Source organism: Coptis chinensis, chromosome 9, assembly GCF_015680905.1.
Source record: "Coptis chinensis isolate HL-2020 chromosome 9, ASM1568090v1, whole genome shotgun sequence".
Taxonomy (NCBI): domain Eukaryota; kingdom Viridiplantae; phylum Streptophyta; class Magnoliopsida; order Ranunculales; family Ranunculaceae; genus Coptis; species Coptis chinensis.
This window is the reverse complement of record NC_141464.1, coordinates 35,305,794-35,321,432: the sequence shown is the minus strand read 5'-3', so window position 1 is coordinate 35,321,432 and position 15,639 is coordinate 35,305,794. Positions and strand designations below refer to the sequence as shown.

The 15,639-nt window shown below is 39.6% G+C and overlaps 1 protein-coding gene across 6 annotated transcripts; it reads left to right on the top strand.

The window, feature by feature from the left end:
- The first annotated feature begins 85 nt into the window (after positions 1–85).
- LOC147475738 (uncharacterized) lies at positions 86–15,343 on the top strand. Of its 6 annotated transcripts, XM_086582768.1 has the most exons (13): positions 87–266; positions 368–481; positions 1,258–1,368; positions 1,455–1,517; positions 1,632–1,745; positions 1,828–1,977; positions 2,293–2,370; positions 2,470–2,691; positions 2,786–2,872; positions 4,424–4,543; positions 13,886–13,978; positions 14,334–14,617; positions 15,031–15,343. In XM_086582768.1, the coding sequence occupies exons 1-12, from the start codon at positions 129–131 to the stop codon at positions 14,391–14,393; spliced, it is 1,350 nt and encodes a 449-aa protein (XP_086438894.1). In that variant the 5' UTR covers positions 87–128; the 3' UTR covers positions 14,394–14,617; positions 15,031–15,343. The 6 variants fall into 6 exon arrangements, with proteins under 6 accessions (XP_086438896.1, XP_086438894.1, XP_086438897.1 ...); XM_086582771.1 differs by lacking the exon at positions 13,886–13,978; XM_086582769.1 differs by lacking the exon at positions 14,334–14,617.
- Positions 15,344–15,639: the final 296 nt, after the last annotated feature.

The window sequence follows — 15,639 nt, the reverse complement described above, 5'->3', positions numbered from 1 at the left end:
TAAGAAAATACACCAACACAGGGAGAACAATTGTCATTTACTCGCACGCAAATACCCATTTCACCCTTTCAGTTCGCGCCACTATCCATCTCTCTCTCTCTTACCCACATTTTTCTCTGTAAAAAACAATGTGGGTCTTATCCTGCGCCACCCCTGCTTATCCTACGCACATCCTTCCCACGACAACTCCAAAACCATTCCTTTCAACTTATTCACACTCTCAACTCTCAATTCCCATTCATTCTCACAACCCCTTTGTTCCAGAGGTATGCTCATTTCCTTAAAACCCATAAAGTTTTGTCCTTTAAGGGTCGTTTTGTAATATCTGAACATTAATCGTTGGTTTTTATGGAATTTGAAACTTAAGGTTACTGAAGCAGTGGATGCATTGTGTTCAGAATTTAGAGCAGTGGATAATTTGGTGGCGTGTAATACCAGTAGAGTTCTTAAAGCTTTTCACAATGCTAAACTTGCGTCCCACGTAAGTCACAATGCTGTGATAGTTTTTTTTTTAATATATATTAGTTATTGGTCTAGTATAGATAAAATAGCCGTAGTTTGACATTTTGTAATGCATTTTTTGCAGTGAATCAAAATGTTGAAGATGTCTTCATATGCATGATATATTGATATGTTACTATGTTTACTACGAGGAGTATAGACTCACATTTTGAAAAGTAATTTTCTGTTAGGAAAGGTGCATTGTGATATAAGTTGCTAGATAGGATATAACAACAGAGAATATTTCATTTGACGGGATGACGATAATAAAGAAGGTGTTCAGTCAGCGGCGGAATCAAGAATTAGAATTAGGGAGGGGGGTGGGGACTGGGGGTGTATACTAGAAGGTGTCCTTTTAGTGTTATTATTATTCGTTTTGTAATATGTTGAGGTTAGCTTGTAGTCTTGTACACCTTTGTCTGTCCATACTTACTTTGAATAAAATATATACATCTTTCATCTGGGGAACAACATGGTTCCATCCAAGTTATTGTCTATAAGACACCATTTTTTTCTTTTTTTTGTAAGTAATATGTTTTGTGTCACAACACCACGTGCTTTGCATGGAGTTCTTATCCAAGTACAAGACAGCTTCCGAGATGACTACTATGTCTTGACTTGCCGAATAAATAACCTACAATGGCGGCTGCAGAGCAAAGCAAACTTGTCTTTTATGATTGCTATCGCTATCCTTTCCTTTAGAAGTTAGCATTTTTCGTGGATTAATATTTTTTTCTGGCAATTTATTTTCCTTAGCACTTTGCTGGATGCACCGGGTATGGCCATGATGAAGTTGGAGGACGTGAAGCACTTGATGGAGCGTTTGCAGAAATTGTTGGGGCAGAATCCGCAATAGTTCGTGCACAGGTTATACTCAAGCTGTAGATTTTTTACATCACCTGCTTGAACCATATAATATTTAACATTGAGGCGATTCTTTCCTTTCTCTGCAGTTTTTCTCTGGTACTCATGCAATTACTTGTGCTTTGTTTGCTTTTCTTCGACCTGGGGATGAGGTAAGCCATCTGTTTTGACTTTTTCTCCCACCCTTCTCCGTAATAATTTGATGTAACCGTGTTTCAAGTTATATATGGTGTTTAATTTTTTGTTTAGACTAACCTGGTGATCAGCTTTTGGCAGTTGCTGGAGCACCCTATGACACCTTAGAGGAAGTGATTGGTATTAGGGATTCACATGGGCTTGGTTCTCTGAAAGAGTTTGGGGTTTCGTATCGAGAAGTACCTGTATATATCTTACCATTCTTATTTTAGTTGAGATTATTCCAAATCCATGGTTTAGATGTTTATTCATAAAATGTTGTTTCAGCTTGCTGAAGATGGTGGCCTTGACTGGGACGCACTTACTGTTGCGCTGAAACCTCAAACGAAATGCGCCCTTATACAGCGATCATGTGGTTATTCATGGCGCCAAAGTTTAAGTGTCAATGAGATCGGGAGGGCGATCAAGATAATCAAGGCAAGCTCTTTACATGCAATTTTGAGAGGATCAATGATGCCCTATATCATTTTTTGGCTTTTAGTGAAAAAGAATGGTGTTAGGTTTAAAAATGGGATAAGATAATCCATTAGAACATGGGTGTGGATTGTCTAGTTCTCCCTCGTAATAATTAATTCCTAAACAAGTAACATGAAGTGTCTTGACTCTTGAGTATCATTACCGATCAGATAAATTCGAATTCTTTGTTTACTAGTAGCCATCTATCTGTTGAGTTTAAAAATGTCTTTCCGAATCCTTAATGTAGTATCCCTTTTGAATCATGTCTGCTTGCAGATGCAAAATCCTTATTGCTTGGTGATGGTGGATAATTGCTACGGTGAATTTGTGGAAAGCATGGAACCTCCGATGGTGGTGTGTATTGGAAAACCTCCCCCCCCCAAATAAAATAAATAAATAAACTCTCTTTCCATTTTAAAATGAAGTGAAGGCATTCTTGTTGATTCTGGACAGGGTGCAGATTTGATTGCTGGCAGTCTGATTAAAAATCCAGGTGGAACAATTGCACCATGTGGTGGATATGTTGCAGGGAGGGAAAATTGGGTCAAAGCTGCAGCTGCTCGTCTCTCTGCCCCAGGTCTCGGGACAGACTGTGGCTCGATCCCTGGTGATATAATGCGCACATATTTCCAGGGATTGTTTCTTGCACCCCAGATGGTCGGGGAGGCAATTAAGGTGCAAAATTTCACATATAAAAGCTGAATCACACTATCTGTTTTTTTTTTTTTGTGCGTAGAGAAAACCATTCATCCCCTGTTTTTTTAATCAGGGAAGCTATCTGATTGCTGAGGTCATGGCCTCTAAAGGATATAAGGTGCAGCCACTTCCACGAGTTCCTCGCCACGATACTGTGCAGGTTCAACCCTACTTTTACCTATATCTTGCCAACAGGAAACCCTTATATGATCTTTGGTTGTAGGGTTGATATTTTGTTTTTTTAGTGTTTCAAATAGTTGCATTGGTAATAATCTAGTTTGTTCATACTGAGATGCTTTAAACTATATATCATGCATGTACAATTGATTACGATAATGATAGGCGATAAGGAGACCAGGAATGATCATGCATGTCCCATGAATCCTTCAGTCACAAAGTTGCTGTTGTGTTTTGCTTTTTTACTTTGCTGATTTCACCGATAGGTACTCATATAATGGAAATTGCCAACTCCTTTCGAAATTCCATTGTATATTCTTCACTTTGCCCTTCGTTCAGTTCTTTGTATATTGGAAAACAATTAAAGTTTATAATTCATTTTAAGTTATCTTATCATAAAGGTCTTATCTCACACTATTAAATATGTTTTCAATTCCTAATTCCAAAAGAATGGAAATATCTCTCCCCCCCCACTCCAGTGCTTTTTCTAGACCTCCAGCTTTTATTTAAGAAGTTGACCTTCTAGGATGATACATACTTTTATCTTAGGTTGAAATGACGTAGGATTCTTGATGTCTTATAACAAGCATCCCATTGACAAGTTGTATACGTATATAGCATGCCACCAAACTGTGCATTTTTTTTGTCTTGGGATTTGTTTTGTTTTGTTTTTACCATAAAAAAGATACTTGGTGAGTTGGGATGATATTTGTTTTGTTTTGTTTTGTACAAGCATCTTGATGAGTTGTATAGTTACCAACTTGTCTAGAATTTGAGTCTTTGACAAATGTGATGGGAGTAGCCTGTTTTTGGCTTATAAATATTGGTGAAAGGATATAACCATATTAATACCATCTATAGGAAGTTTGTGAAATACACAGTAAGATGGAAATTCTGCCTGACCAGTGAGGACACGGTTACCCCAGGTGTCTTATTCCCACGTCAGCACAGAGTGTTCCTAGAATCTAGATTAAGTCAGAGTCCAACTTTCCGTCGCATACTACAGTTGAGGTCTTTTGTAGAGAATACCACACACATGATGTTCTTTGGACCTTTGGGTGGCTAAGTGGTGACAATATTGACACGTACTATGTGGTGGAGTATTCCAGATGGTATCTGTGCTAAGGATGGCACACTTATCGAGAGTGGGAGGGTACGCTGGGGTGATGGTGGTGCCAGGTGCCTTAGTTCCACTTCAGACAAATAGTATTCCTAGATCCTGAAGATAGGTATTATCCATCACGTACTACTGTTGAGGTTGTTTTAGGAAAGTTCCACACCCTTAATTGGTTTTACGCCTTCGGGTGGCTAAGTAAGGACAACGTTGACTAGTTGTCAGTGGTGGATTTCCTTGGACTTGCATCAAATCAGTCTCTTGCAGTGCATGTTGATTTGATGAGTTCCATCTGTTATTAGTTGTTAGTTTTTTTTTTTTTTTTTAATTTTTAATTTTTAATTTAATTGGTATCAGCCGTAATTTGTTAGATGTTGCTAAGGAAAAGCTCAAACACTTATGATGCTTTTCATTTTTCAGGCAGTTCAACTTGGAAACAGAGAGCGCCTCCTTGCTTTTTGCGAGGCTGTACAGAGGAGGTCCCCTGTAGGTTCCTTTATAAAGCCGGTTGCTGGTTCATCTCCTGGATATGCATCAGAGGTATAGTCCTCTTAAATTTTCTATGCAATTGTAATGCCATCGTGTTGTTGTTCTTTCTTGCAATTTGTACGTACCTCCACATTCGTACCCTAGCTAAGGACTTCATTAGGGACTTAGTCTTTACATTAAGTCTAAGTGACCGATCCCAATTGAAACCTTAAGTGGTTACGTGGACGGCTCAAATCTTAGCTGAATACATGGACGGCTCATAGGTTCAGTTAGCCACCTAGACGGCTCACAGTTCCATTTAGACACCTAGACGGCTCACAGGTCCAGATAATCACCTGAGCCGGTCACATGTTCAGTTAACCAGTCTTATCTAGTGAGAGTCCTGGACGGCTCACGGTTCCAGTTAGCCACCTGGACGGCTCACATGTTAAGTTAGACATCTGGACGGCTCACAGGTCTGGTTAATCACCTGAGCCGGTCACATGTTCAGTTAACTAGTCTTATGTAGTGAGAGTCCTTGTGCTCTCAGACCTCTTATTTTCTATTTCTATAAATAGGATTCTTCACTTAACAAAGAACTACGTTTTTTAGAGACTTGATTCTGGAAACATATTTTGGATACGTAGGCAACCGTTAAGGCACAGTCTTACTCTTTACACAACATACTCCCTTGCAGATTCAATAGTGTGTTTGGATAAATTTTTACCCAAACATAATTAGCGCCGTCTGCGGTTCTTATTAACGTTCCCTCTTCCACGAATCTCTCTCAATCTTTGTCAATGGCTAATATAACAAGGTCTCAAGCGAGCAAGCAAGCAAGAGCACAACCATCCGAGGGAAACAATCTACCAAATGTTGAAGTTTGTGTCGATCAAGTTGCATCAAATCAATAGGCTCCACCTTTGTTGCAGCCAAATACCACGACAGCGCAGATTTACATTTCCAAGGTCCCAAGCTCCAGTATTTTCTCCTCCTAAGGATACAAATTCGCAAAATGCAAGTCCAGATGTAGTTGCAGATCCAGAAAATATGGAAACAGATGAATACCTGACCCTGGAGGTGCTCCGTAACAAATTTAGAAGGGAAAGGGACCAGAATATGGACTTGCAGAAGCAAATAAAGGAAGGGAAGCAAGTACAGTCAAACAACAACGATCTTGCTTCCTCCAGTCCATCCAGAATCCCGAGATCTGGTGAAAACCGCAGTGTATTCCACCGATTACAACGCAATAGCAAAAGATTCCGGACCACTGATGTTGTCCCTGAGAATCGACTAAATCAATCCAGGTCAAGAAATATTTCAACAAATTTATTAAGGCGATTGAGGACTCCTGATGTCCGCGCTGTTAGATATAACAATGGTCGTGACAACAGGCATAATGGACAACATCATCGGTCATATGGCAGTCGTCACATCTCCCCAAGGGAGTCTGATTCAAACCGAACAAGCTATTAGCCATACTACCGAGGTAATACAAACCTCATGAGCCAGGATAGCAGCACATTACGGAGATCAGATCGGATGCTACCATCCAACAGCAGAACTCACTTGGAACAATCGAGCTATGACCTCAGGCAAGATCTGAATCACGACCTGAGACTTGACTTGAATGAAAGGAATCAATACAGAAGACATCTTGAAGGCAGATACAGAGATAACCCTCATCATTTAAATGACTCCCCAGTCGGCCAACAAATTTTAAACTACCGTCACAGATCTTGCAGTCCAGAACACCAAAGATTTCCAGATCTAAGCAACAACTTGGGGCATGAAGCTGTGACACAAGCTCAAGAAGTTCCACCACAAATCGTCCGACACTAGGCAAATGCAGGAATAACATATACTGAGCATCAGATTAAAGATATTGTTAAAAAGACAATAAACACTCCTGATCTAGCAGAAAAACGCTGGAAAGACTTAGCCGTAAATGAAGATATCGTTGGATGTTTTCTTTGCGTATACAGAATGCAAAACATTAGGAAGGATTCAAACAGCCAGAGTTGCCTAAGTACGATGAAGTAGAAGGTGATCCAAACAACCATGTTATGGAGTTTAAAAGCAGGTTAGACGATGAAGTAGAAAGTGATCCAAACAACCATGTTATGGAGTTTAAAAGCAGGTTAGTTTTTTGGCGTAAGGATGATGCTCTCTTGTGCAAACTTTTCCGTCAACCTTAAAAGGGCAAGCCTTACGATGGCTATCTGAAATTCCAGCTAGAACTATCGAATCTTTACAGGAATTAGTAGATCAGTTCACAGATCGATTTCAACATAATTGGACTCGTCCTAAAGATGTCAATATCTTGTTAAAACACAAAACAACAAAAGGATGAAACACTTGCAAAATTCGTTGTTCGTTTCCGCCAAATCCAAGCAGGTGTTACAGATGTGCCAGATATGATGATCATTCACGCATTCAAAGAAGCTCTCCGTTTTGATGCTAACAGAATATATAATTCACTTGTAAGAGATCCTCCCGAGACGAAATCTGACTTGTTCACACGAACGCTATAGTTCATCAATGTTGAAATAGATGCAGCAGCAAGAACTTCAAGGGACAGAGTTTCGAGGCAAAGAATCTACATAAACCAAAAGCAAGCAGAAACAAAACACAACGGAAACTCAACAACTGAAGCAGGATCTTAGAAAGACCAACAATTTTCGTGAAGAAATGAAGCTCACTCCACTGAATACCAAATATGCCTCGATCTATGAAAAAATCAAAAGTCGCAATCTGTTATTCCCTCCAATGCCTCTACCTGAAGATACTCAGTCTAGGCGTGATAAAAATCTATGGTGTCTTTTCCACAATGACTTTGGTCACGAAACTGAACAATGCAGATCTTTTCGAGGAAAGATACAAAAGCTAGTAGAGAAGGGACAACTAGATGAATTCTTAAACACCAAAAGTGCTCAACAGAATTTGTCAATCTCTGGCTACAACGTCATCAAAGCTGGTCACACCAGAATCAATGACATGTCACGCACAAAACAAAAATTTGAGCAAAGAGCAAAGTTTGGATTTTTACGTGAATTATATCACATAAATAGCTTCGATTTTATTGAAGGAACTCACATTGAAACCATCAAACCTAGCCCACTGTGTTTTATTGAAATATTGCTTGTCACAAGCTTGACATTGATACTAATGTTAAGCCTGTACGACAAAAAGCCTAGATGTATGGTTAAGGAAGAGATTGATCGTCTGCTCTCTGTCAATTTTATTCGACCAGTTTCATATCCTAGATGGTTGTCCAACGTGGTAGCCGTACCAAAGAAGAATGGCAAGATGAGAGTATGCATCGACTTCACCTATCTTAACAAAGCATGCCTTATACATCTATTCCCTCTTCCGCAAATATCAGAACTTGTTGATGCTACATCTGAATTTCCACGACTACCATTTATGAACGCTTCTTCCGGATACTATCATATCCTATTGTCTGTTGAAGACTAGGAATTAATGTCATTTATAACTGATCAAGGAATTTTTTGCTATCAAGTGATACTTTTCGGGTTGAAAAATGTTGGCACCACTTATCAGCAAATGATCAATACTATATTTGGAGACATGCTAGGCCAGATTATGGAAGCATATATTGACGACATGATTGTTAAATCCAAAATTAGTAGTGATCATTTGGTAGATTTACAAGAAGTATTCACAAGAGTGGAGAAGTTTAATATGCGGCTCAATACTTCCAAATGCTCTTTTGGCTTGATCTTAGGGAAGTTCTTGGGTTATTTGATGACTCGCAGAGGAATTGAAGCAAACCCTGAACAAATCAGAGAAATCCTCGATATGCCATCACCAAAGAAAAAGAAGAAGATACAACAACTCACGGGGCGTCTGGCAGTGATCAATCGTTTCATCTTTAAATATTTTGATAAATGTCGTCCTTTCTTTTAGACTTTAAAAGACTCAGCAGTATGGAATGATGAATGTGAAAATACATTTCAATCAATTAAAAACTATCTGGTTTCACCTCCCATTCTGGCTAGTCCAGCTACAGGAGAACCTGTCGGAATTTACTTGGCTACCACAGACATTGCGGTAAGTGCCGTTTTATTTGTTGATGGTGAAGATGGACGTCCAATTTTTTTAATCAGCAAAACTCAAACGGGGGCGGAAACTAGATATTCAAGAATTGAGAAAATTGCTCTCGCTTTGGTTCACTCTGCAAGACGCCTTAAGCCGTACTTTCTAGGACGATTGGTCAAGGTATACACTGAGTACCCTCTACGCAAAGTGCTCTGTAATGCACAAGAATCGAGTAAACTAGTAGAATGGGAAAGTTATGAGTGCATATAGCATTACTTTCGAACCGCGCACTTCGGAAAAAGGTCATGTTCTTGCATCTTTAATGTTGGATTTTCCAATCGATGATATGGTCCTAGAAAATAATCAAGACGAAGGCCCATCCATTAAAGAGGCAACAATTGGAGGCGGTGACGTCCCACAAACATCTATTACCCCGTCTTCAGTCGTATAGATATTCTACACAGACGGGTCGCATAACAAGTTTGAATCCGGCCTCGGGTGTGTTTTTATTAAGCCTGGCGATTCAGTGATTGAGCACTTAGTTTGTTTTGGTTTCAAAGCATTGAACAATGCAGCAGAATATGAAGCAGTCCTTTATGCCATGCGTACTGCTTTAGAATTTAAAGTTTGAAAGCTTCAGGTTTTTACAGACTCTCAATTAGTGGCAAGTCAATTTGAAGGCTCTTTTGAAGCACGAGACGATAAAATGACAGCATATCTAGACTTAATCCATAGGCTCGCTCATCAATTTGATGTCATTTCAATCATTCAGAGACCTTGAAATGACATTCGACATGCTGACGCTTTGGCATACCTCTCTGCAGCAGTCGCTATTGACGGCCCAAGAAATGTCAGCATTGATTTCCAAAAGGATCCAAGTATTGATTTGTCTGTCGAGCAGTTCACTGACATTTACATCAATGCATGCTGTTTTTTCACTGCTTCTTCAGATCCATCACCTTCAAGCATTCATGTTGTGAACGCCAGGAAAAAAAAAATGACAATGATGGTGTTTTGTTGCCTAACAAATTCAATACTAACTCCGTGCCAGATGGAGGAATGTGTACTGAAGGGAATGACACAGAAATTGTTCAAGGCGACTAGGATGTCAACAAATCAACAGAGGAGCCACATGTCTTTAACCTACCTATGTTGGAAGCACCAACTGAAGACTGGCGACATCCATTAATTACCTTTCTGAGCAACGGAATAATCCCTTCAAACCCCAAACTCGTGGAGAATGTCAAGCGAAACGCATGGAAATTCATAATAGCATCTTCGTCCAATGGTGTTCCACAATTGTATAGAAAGGGACATCCCTTGTCTCCAATGCTCAGATGCCTCACCAAAGTAGAAAGTCTACTGGTGTTGCAAGAAATTCATGCGGGCATTTGTGGCAATCACGCCGGTAGTCGAAGTTTGGCTCATAAAGCAATGACACAGGGATATTAGTGGCTTCGTATGCAGCTAGATGCCAAACACATTTCTCAGACATGTGTTCCTTGTCAGAATCACTACAACATAGGCGTTCTACCTACCACAGAATTGCATCCCATGTTTTCTCCATGGCCATTCATAAAGTGGGTTTAGACATCATTGACACTTTCCCTAGAGCTCCAGGGAATGCGCGTTTCTTATTAGTTGCTACAGATTACTTTACTAAATAGGCGGAGGTACAACCCTTAGTGCATATTCAAGCTTCCGATGTCAAGCGTTTTTTGTGAAAAGATGTAGTTTGTCGTTTTGGCATCCCTACTGAGTTAATATCTGATAATGGCAAGCAGTTCGATGCAGACGAAATACACAATTTCTATGCTAGTCTCCATATCCAGCATAATTTTTCTACTCCATATCATCCTCAAGTTAACGAACAAGCTGAAGCAACAAACAAGTCTATCTTAGCTATCCTTAAACGTCATCTAGAACAAGCTAAGGGAAAATGGACAAGAGAACTACCAGTCGTGCTTTGGGCATACAAAACCACTCCAAAGCGCTCAACCGGGTTGTCCCCATTTAACTTGGCCTATGGTGTGGAAGCAGTCTTACTTACTAAAATATTTGCTGAAACAACTCGTACCGCTGCAATGAAAGTCAGTTGTAATGACGAAATGGTGGCTCACTCAAAAGCCAATTTAGATGAAATTTGCGAAGAAAGTATAGCTCGTCTACTACACTACCATGCTTTAATGAAAAAACAATATGACAAGAAGCTTTGCTTAAAAAAATTCGAAGAAGGTGATTGGGTGTTATGCAGAAAGCCTAAAATTATTGATACGGGGAAGCTATGCGAAAATTGGGAAGGACCGTTTGTGGTTGATCATCCTGCCTCGAAAAGATCATATTTCCTTCGCACTATTTCAGGGAACACCTTTCCCAAAACCATGGAATGCACTCCATCTTAGGCGTTTTTACCGTTAGTTTCTGTTTGGTTCTTACCAAAGCAATAAATTAATTAATTGTTTTGTTTTCCAGTTGTGATGGTTAATTGGAAAATGTCCTCGTAGATATTTTCATGTTTCTTCAATATATCAATGCTTAATAAAAGTGCATTTCTTAGCATTTATTTCGATCATCGCTTACACTTTGACGGTATATATTATTATTATTCTAGTTAATATCAGAGTTTGGGTTTGCAATACCAAACTCTGTGCATTCAAAGTCATGGAGTTTGTGTTTGTGATACCAAACTCTGTGCATTCAAAGTCATGGAGTTTGCGTTTGCGATACCAAACTCTGTGCATTCAAAGTCATGGAGTTTGCGTTTGCGATACCAAACTCTGTGCATCCAAAGTCATGGAGTTTGCGTTTGCGATACCAAACTCTATGCATTCAAAGTCATGGAGTTTGCGTTTGCGATACCAAACTCTGTGCATTCAAGGTCATAGAGTTTGTGTGCGATACCAAATTTTATGCATTCAAAGTCATGGATTGAGTTTGCATTTGCAATGCCAAAAGTTTGAGTTTGCGATACCAAACTCTATGCAGTCAAAATCATAGAATCTGCGTTTGCAATAATAGACTCTATACACTCTAAGCCATGAAATTTGGTTTGTGATACCAAAATGTATACAATTAACGCCATAAAGCAGGTTAAACATTTCAATGTTTAGGCCTGATATCAATTCTAAAAATTGTTATAGTTTCGTTCAAGCTCCCCATGCATGTGCATTAATGTATTATTTAATCAATGCAATACCCAACAAATACAGATATGGTTCAATTTCCTTTTCCCTTTATTATTATTATTTTTTCTTTCTTTGCCACATCCAATAAATTCCATATGGCAAAGAGGGGGCAATGTACGTACCTCCACATTTGTACCCTAGCTAACGACTTCATTAGGGACTTAGTCTTTACATTAAGTCTAAGTGACCGATCCCTATTGAAACCTTAAGTGGTTACCCTCGGCGACTCAAATCTTAGTCAATACCGGACGGCTCACGCCCGATTAGCCACCGGACGGCTCACGCCCATTTAGACACCTGGACGGCTCACAGGTCCAGATAATCACCTGAGCCGGTCATATGTTCAGTTAACCAGTCTTATCTAGTGAGAGTCCTGGACGGCTCACAGTTCCAGTTAGCCACCTGGACGACTCGCATGTTAAGTTAGATATCTGGACGGCTCACAGGTCTGGTTAATCACCTGAGCCGGTCACATGTTCAGTTAACCAGTTTTATCTAGTGAGAGTCCTTGTGCTCTCAGAACTCTTATTTTCTATTTCTATAAATAGGATTTTCACTTAACAAAGAACTACGTTTTTTAGAGACTTGATTATGGAAACATATTCTGGATACGTAGGCAACCGTTAAGGCACAATCTCACTCTTTACACAACATACTCCCTTGCAGATTCAATAGTGTGTTTGGATAAATTCTTACCCAAACACAATTGATGCAGCACAGACTTAAATTATCTATTGTCTGCACAAGTTACAGCTGATCTATGTTCTCTTTTAAACATGTAAAATAGACAAAAGATACAAGGGCTGACTAATTATGGTGATTAGTTTAGAAAGGTAAAATGCCAAGTGATGTTGACTGGAATTTGAGGAGCGAAATCCAAATTACCATTTTCTGAAGTGGGCTTTTGAGAAGCGCAGTTTACAAAGTTCTGTAAACTGTAAGAGGCATCCTGAGACGATCATGTGACTAGGAGAGCCAGTTTGAGAACAGCTAGTGAAGTTAAAAATAAACTCTTAGTCATGTGGGTCTTGGTCCATGTAGCACATCTCGTGGCGGATCTATCGTGACGCCAGGTGTCTGGATCACAAGGCATAAGAACTGGCTGTCATGGCTCCCAGGCGACCTTGCTGAAGTTCCAAACCAGAAAGTTTTGCTCACCTCCAGATCTTGTCTATCTAAGATGCAGTATGCCAATTTGGCGCTACTGAGGCGTCACGTGGGATAAAGTAGTTTTAAGCATGTACATAATGGATGATAGATGATGTATGTGTTTTTATTTGGAATGCATAGTTGCAAGATAAAATGATTGTTGCCGATGAGTTCGTTTAAGTGACATTATAGTCCCCTGGGCGGGTGGCTGTAATTGGAGTTCCCTACATGGACGCAAAGTGATTACTTTCCAAGGCTCTTATTATTACGAGACTCCAGTGCTGGTAGATGGGCCAATGTGATTGTAGTCCTCTATATGGCAAAGAAAGTGATGAATTTTTTTGCATGAAACCTTAAAAGAACTGAAACATGTTATGAACTTTGAATGTGGTTGGGCCTATGGGTTGTTTATCTTGTTTTTATTTTCTCTCTCTGCTGTGATCTGAATCACACTGTTCTTGTTTTGTATATATCATTATAGTTGCAGCTCCCCCTTCTCAAAATAAGAATGTCGGGGGTGGTATATTTTGCAGCTCTTTAATTATTCGAGAAAAGAAAGTGATAGTTCATCATAATCAGCTAACTCTTGTACTGGTAGGTTTTGGAGTATGGGAGAATGTTTCGAGGGCTGCTTAAATTTGGTGGTTACGCCCAATGCCATGGTGTGAATATAGTAGACCAGTCTATCCCTTGAATAATTGTTGGTTGCAGTCGAGCAAAATGCTCAAGCAAATATTTGTCTCTGACTGTCTATAACTTCGTTCTCACGGGACCACTGCCTCTCTTACTTTGTTTCATTTTCCTTCTCTCTCCCCCATCCACCTCATACTAAATGTATTTTGCTTTCCGTTTTGCTTTTAAGTTCCTAATATGTGCTCTGTGTTGGATCTTCCAACAAGGATTATATTAAAAATCTAGATTACCAAAACATTTGTATAAATCTTGTGTATTCTTGTTCTCTTTCAGCAGTATAATGGTTTGCTTTTACTTGGTGGAAAATGTCGTTTACTGTGGTTAGGTAATCTTTGCTGATGGAACTTTCATTGATGGGAGTACAAGTGAGCTCTCATGTGATGGACCATTGAGGGAACCATTCTCCGTGTTCTGCCAGGTTGGCCTTGCTTCGTGTTTTCATTTTGATCCTCCCAACCTTAACTTCCAGTTTTCTGAGCTATGCTCAACATTTTAATATTGCAAGATCAATGTTGTGATAAGGCCGTAAGGGGGCGTGAGGAATGTGGATTGCCTATTCTAGCTGTATACTATTCACTCATATTTCGAGGCATAGAAGACTTTTACCTGGGCCCGAACAACAAATTCACGTCCTTGTAACTGATTGATCTTGTGATCCACCTTACTAGTTATGTAGAGGAAGTAGAAGTTGCAACAGATGAAAAATTCAAACACCATCTGAAGTACTCCTCTTCTCTGAACAGTTTTTTTGTTTTTTGAATTGTCCGATGCAGGGTGGCACACATTGGACTCAATGGGGTTTAGTTTTAGGAGAAGTTTTGAGATCCATATGATAAGGATGAGGTCTGGATAAAGATGAGTCCTCGAGCAACGCATTGATGTTCCTGGAGTGTAATTGTTCTCGAGCAGATGTCAGAAAACCCATGCGATTGTTATCATTAGATCTTGTGAAACCTAACAAAAAGAAAGGGAAATTTTTTGGAGGTGGTTGGGCGCAAGATGAAAATCTGTAAATTAAACAGTGTTGCTTAGTGATGCCAAGGGTGCTTCCATCAAGGTAATCACCACATTGATTCCCCTTTATTGTTGTCATTGTGATTGGATACCATCTATTCCTCTACTTGGCATCAAGGACGGGGTCTCTCCCCAAAACATTTTGAAAAACCAAGAAATTACACTACAATCAGTACAAAAATTCATGAAACTATAAGGCTTCGCCCCTCCAAAAAATTTCAGGATAGTGTATTACTGCCCCCTCATATACCCCTAACCGAGATTCCTGGCTCTGTCCCTGCTTGGCATCTCACATTAAGTTTGCATGTTTAAACTTCAGCACTTAAGAAGTGATACATCACATGATTCCATTTGCTTGAGCTTGTATAGATAGTCAGTCGACAATATTGGCGTCTTCTAATAAGCTTCTCACTGTTAGACACTGATCCTATCTGTACATCGTGTTTGTTGTCCAAGTGTTCAGGCATGTTGCTGCTGGTTAGGGATTACACCTCATAGATGATAATAGCTGGACGTTAGGCAAGATAGATGCAGATTTGTGATGAAGTAAATAGTTGGGTCACCAAATGAAGATCAGATCCAATCGAAGCAGCAGTTGGAACCTGGAATTAACGTAATTTATCTTTTTGGCTTTCTAGTTTCTCTATGTATTATGGCGCCATGTGCCTAGGGCGAGTGATGCATAACTATTGCCGTTAGACTATAAGTGATACATAATAATTCAGCCCAATCCAAGTTCATGGCTTATTAATGCAAACCTTATATAGCATTCAGAATGTTGTTCCATCCCCCTATCAGTTACCATTGAGCTCACCCAGGCTCTGTTCCATGGAAAATTCAGATATTGGAATTATCATCTCATCGTGTGATGCTTTAGACTTTCAAGTTTCAGTACGTAATTTTAGCTCTTTCTATGTTTGGTTGCCGCAAGCTGAAACCCATAGATGGAGAGCCGCAAAATTAATTATTCAGCTCGATAATAAATTTGATAAACTAATTGCGAATACGTGTCGGCATGATCAGATGGTCAATCTACAAGCCAGAAACAATGGTTTCATCAGTTGC

What these genes read in the sequence shown, in the direction of transcription:
- LOC147475738 (XM_086582768.1), top strand. Translation starts at nt 129, where the DNA reads ATGTGGGTCTTATCCTGCGCCACCCCTGCTTATCCTACGCACATCCTT. An exon ending in CTCGCCACGATACTGTGCAG is followed by an intron (nt 2,873 to 4,423) that starts GTTCAACCCTAC and finishes TTCATTTTTCAG; the next exon opens with GCAGTTCAACTTGGAAACAG. An exon ending in CTCCTGGATATGCATCAGAG is followed by an intron (nt 4,544 to 13,885) that starts GTATAGTCCTCT and finishes TACTGTGGTTAG; the next exon opens with GTAATCTTTGCTGATGGAAC.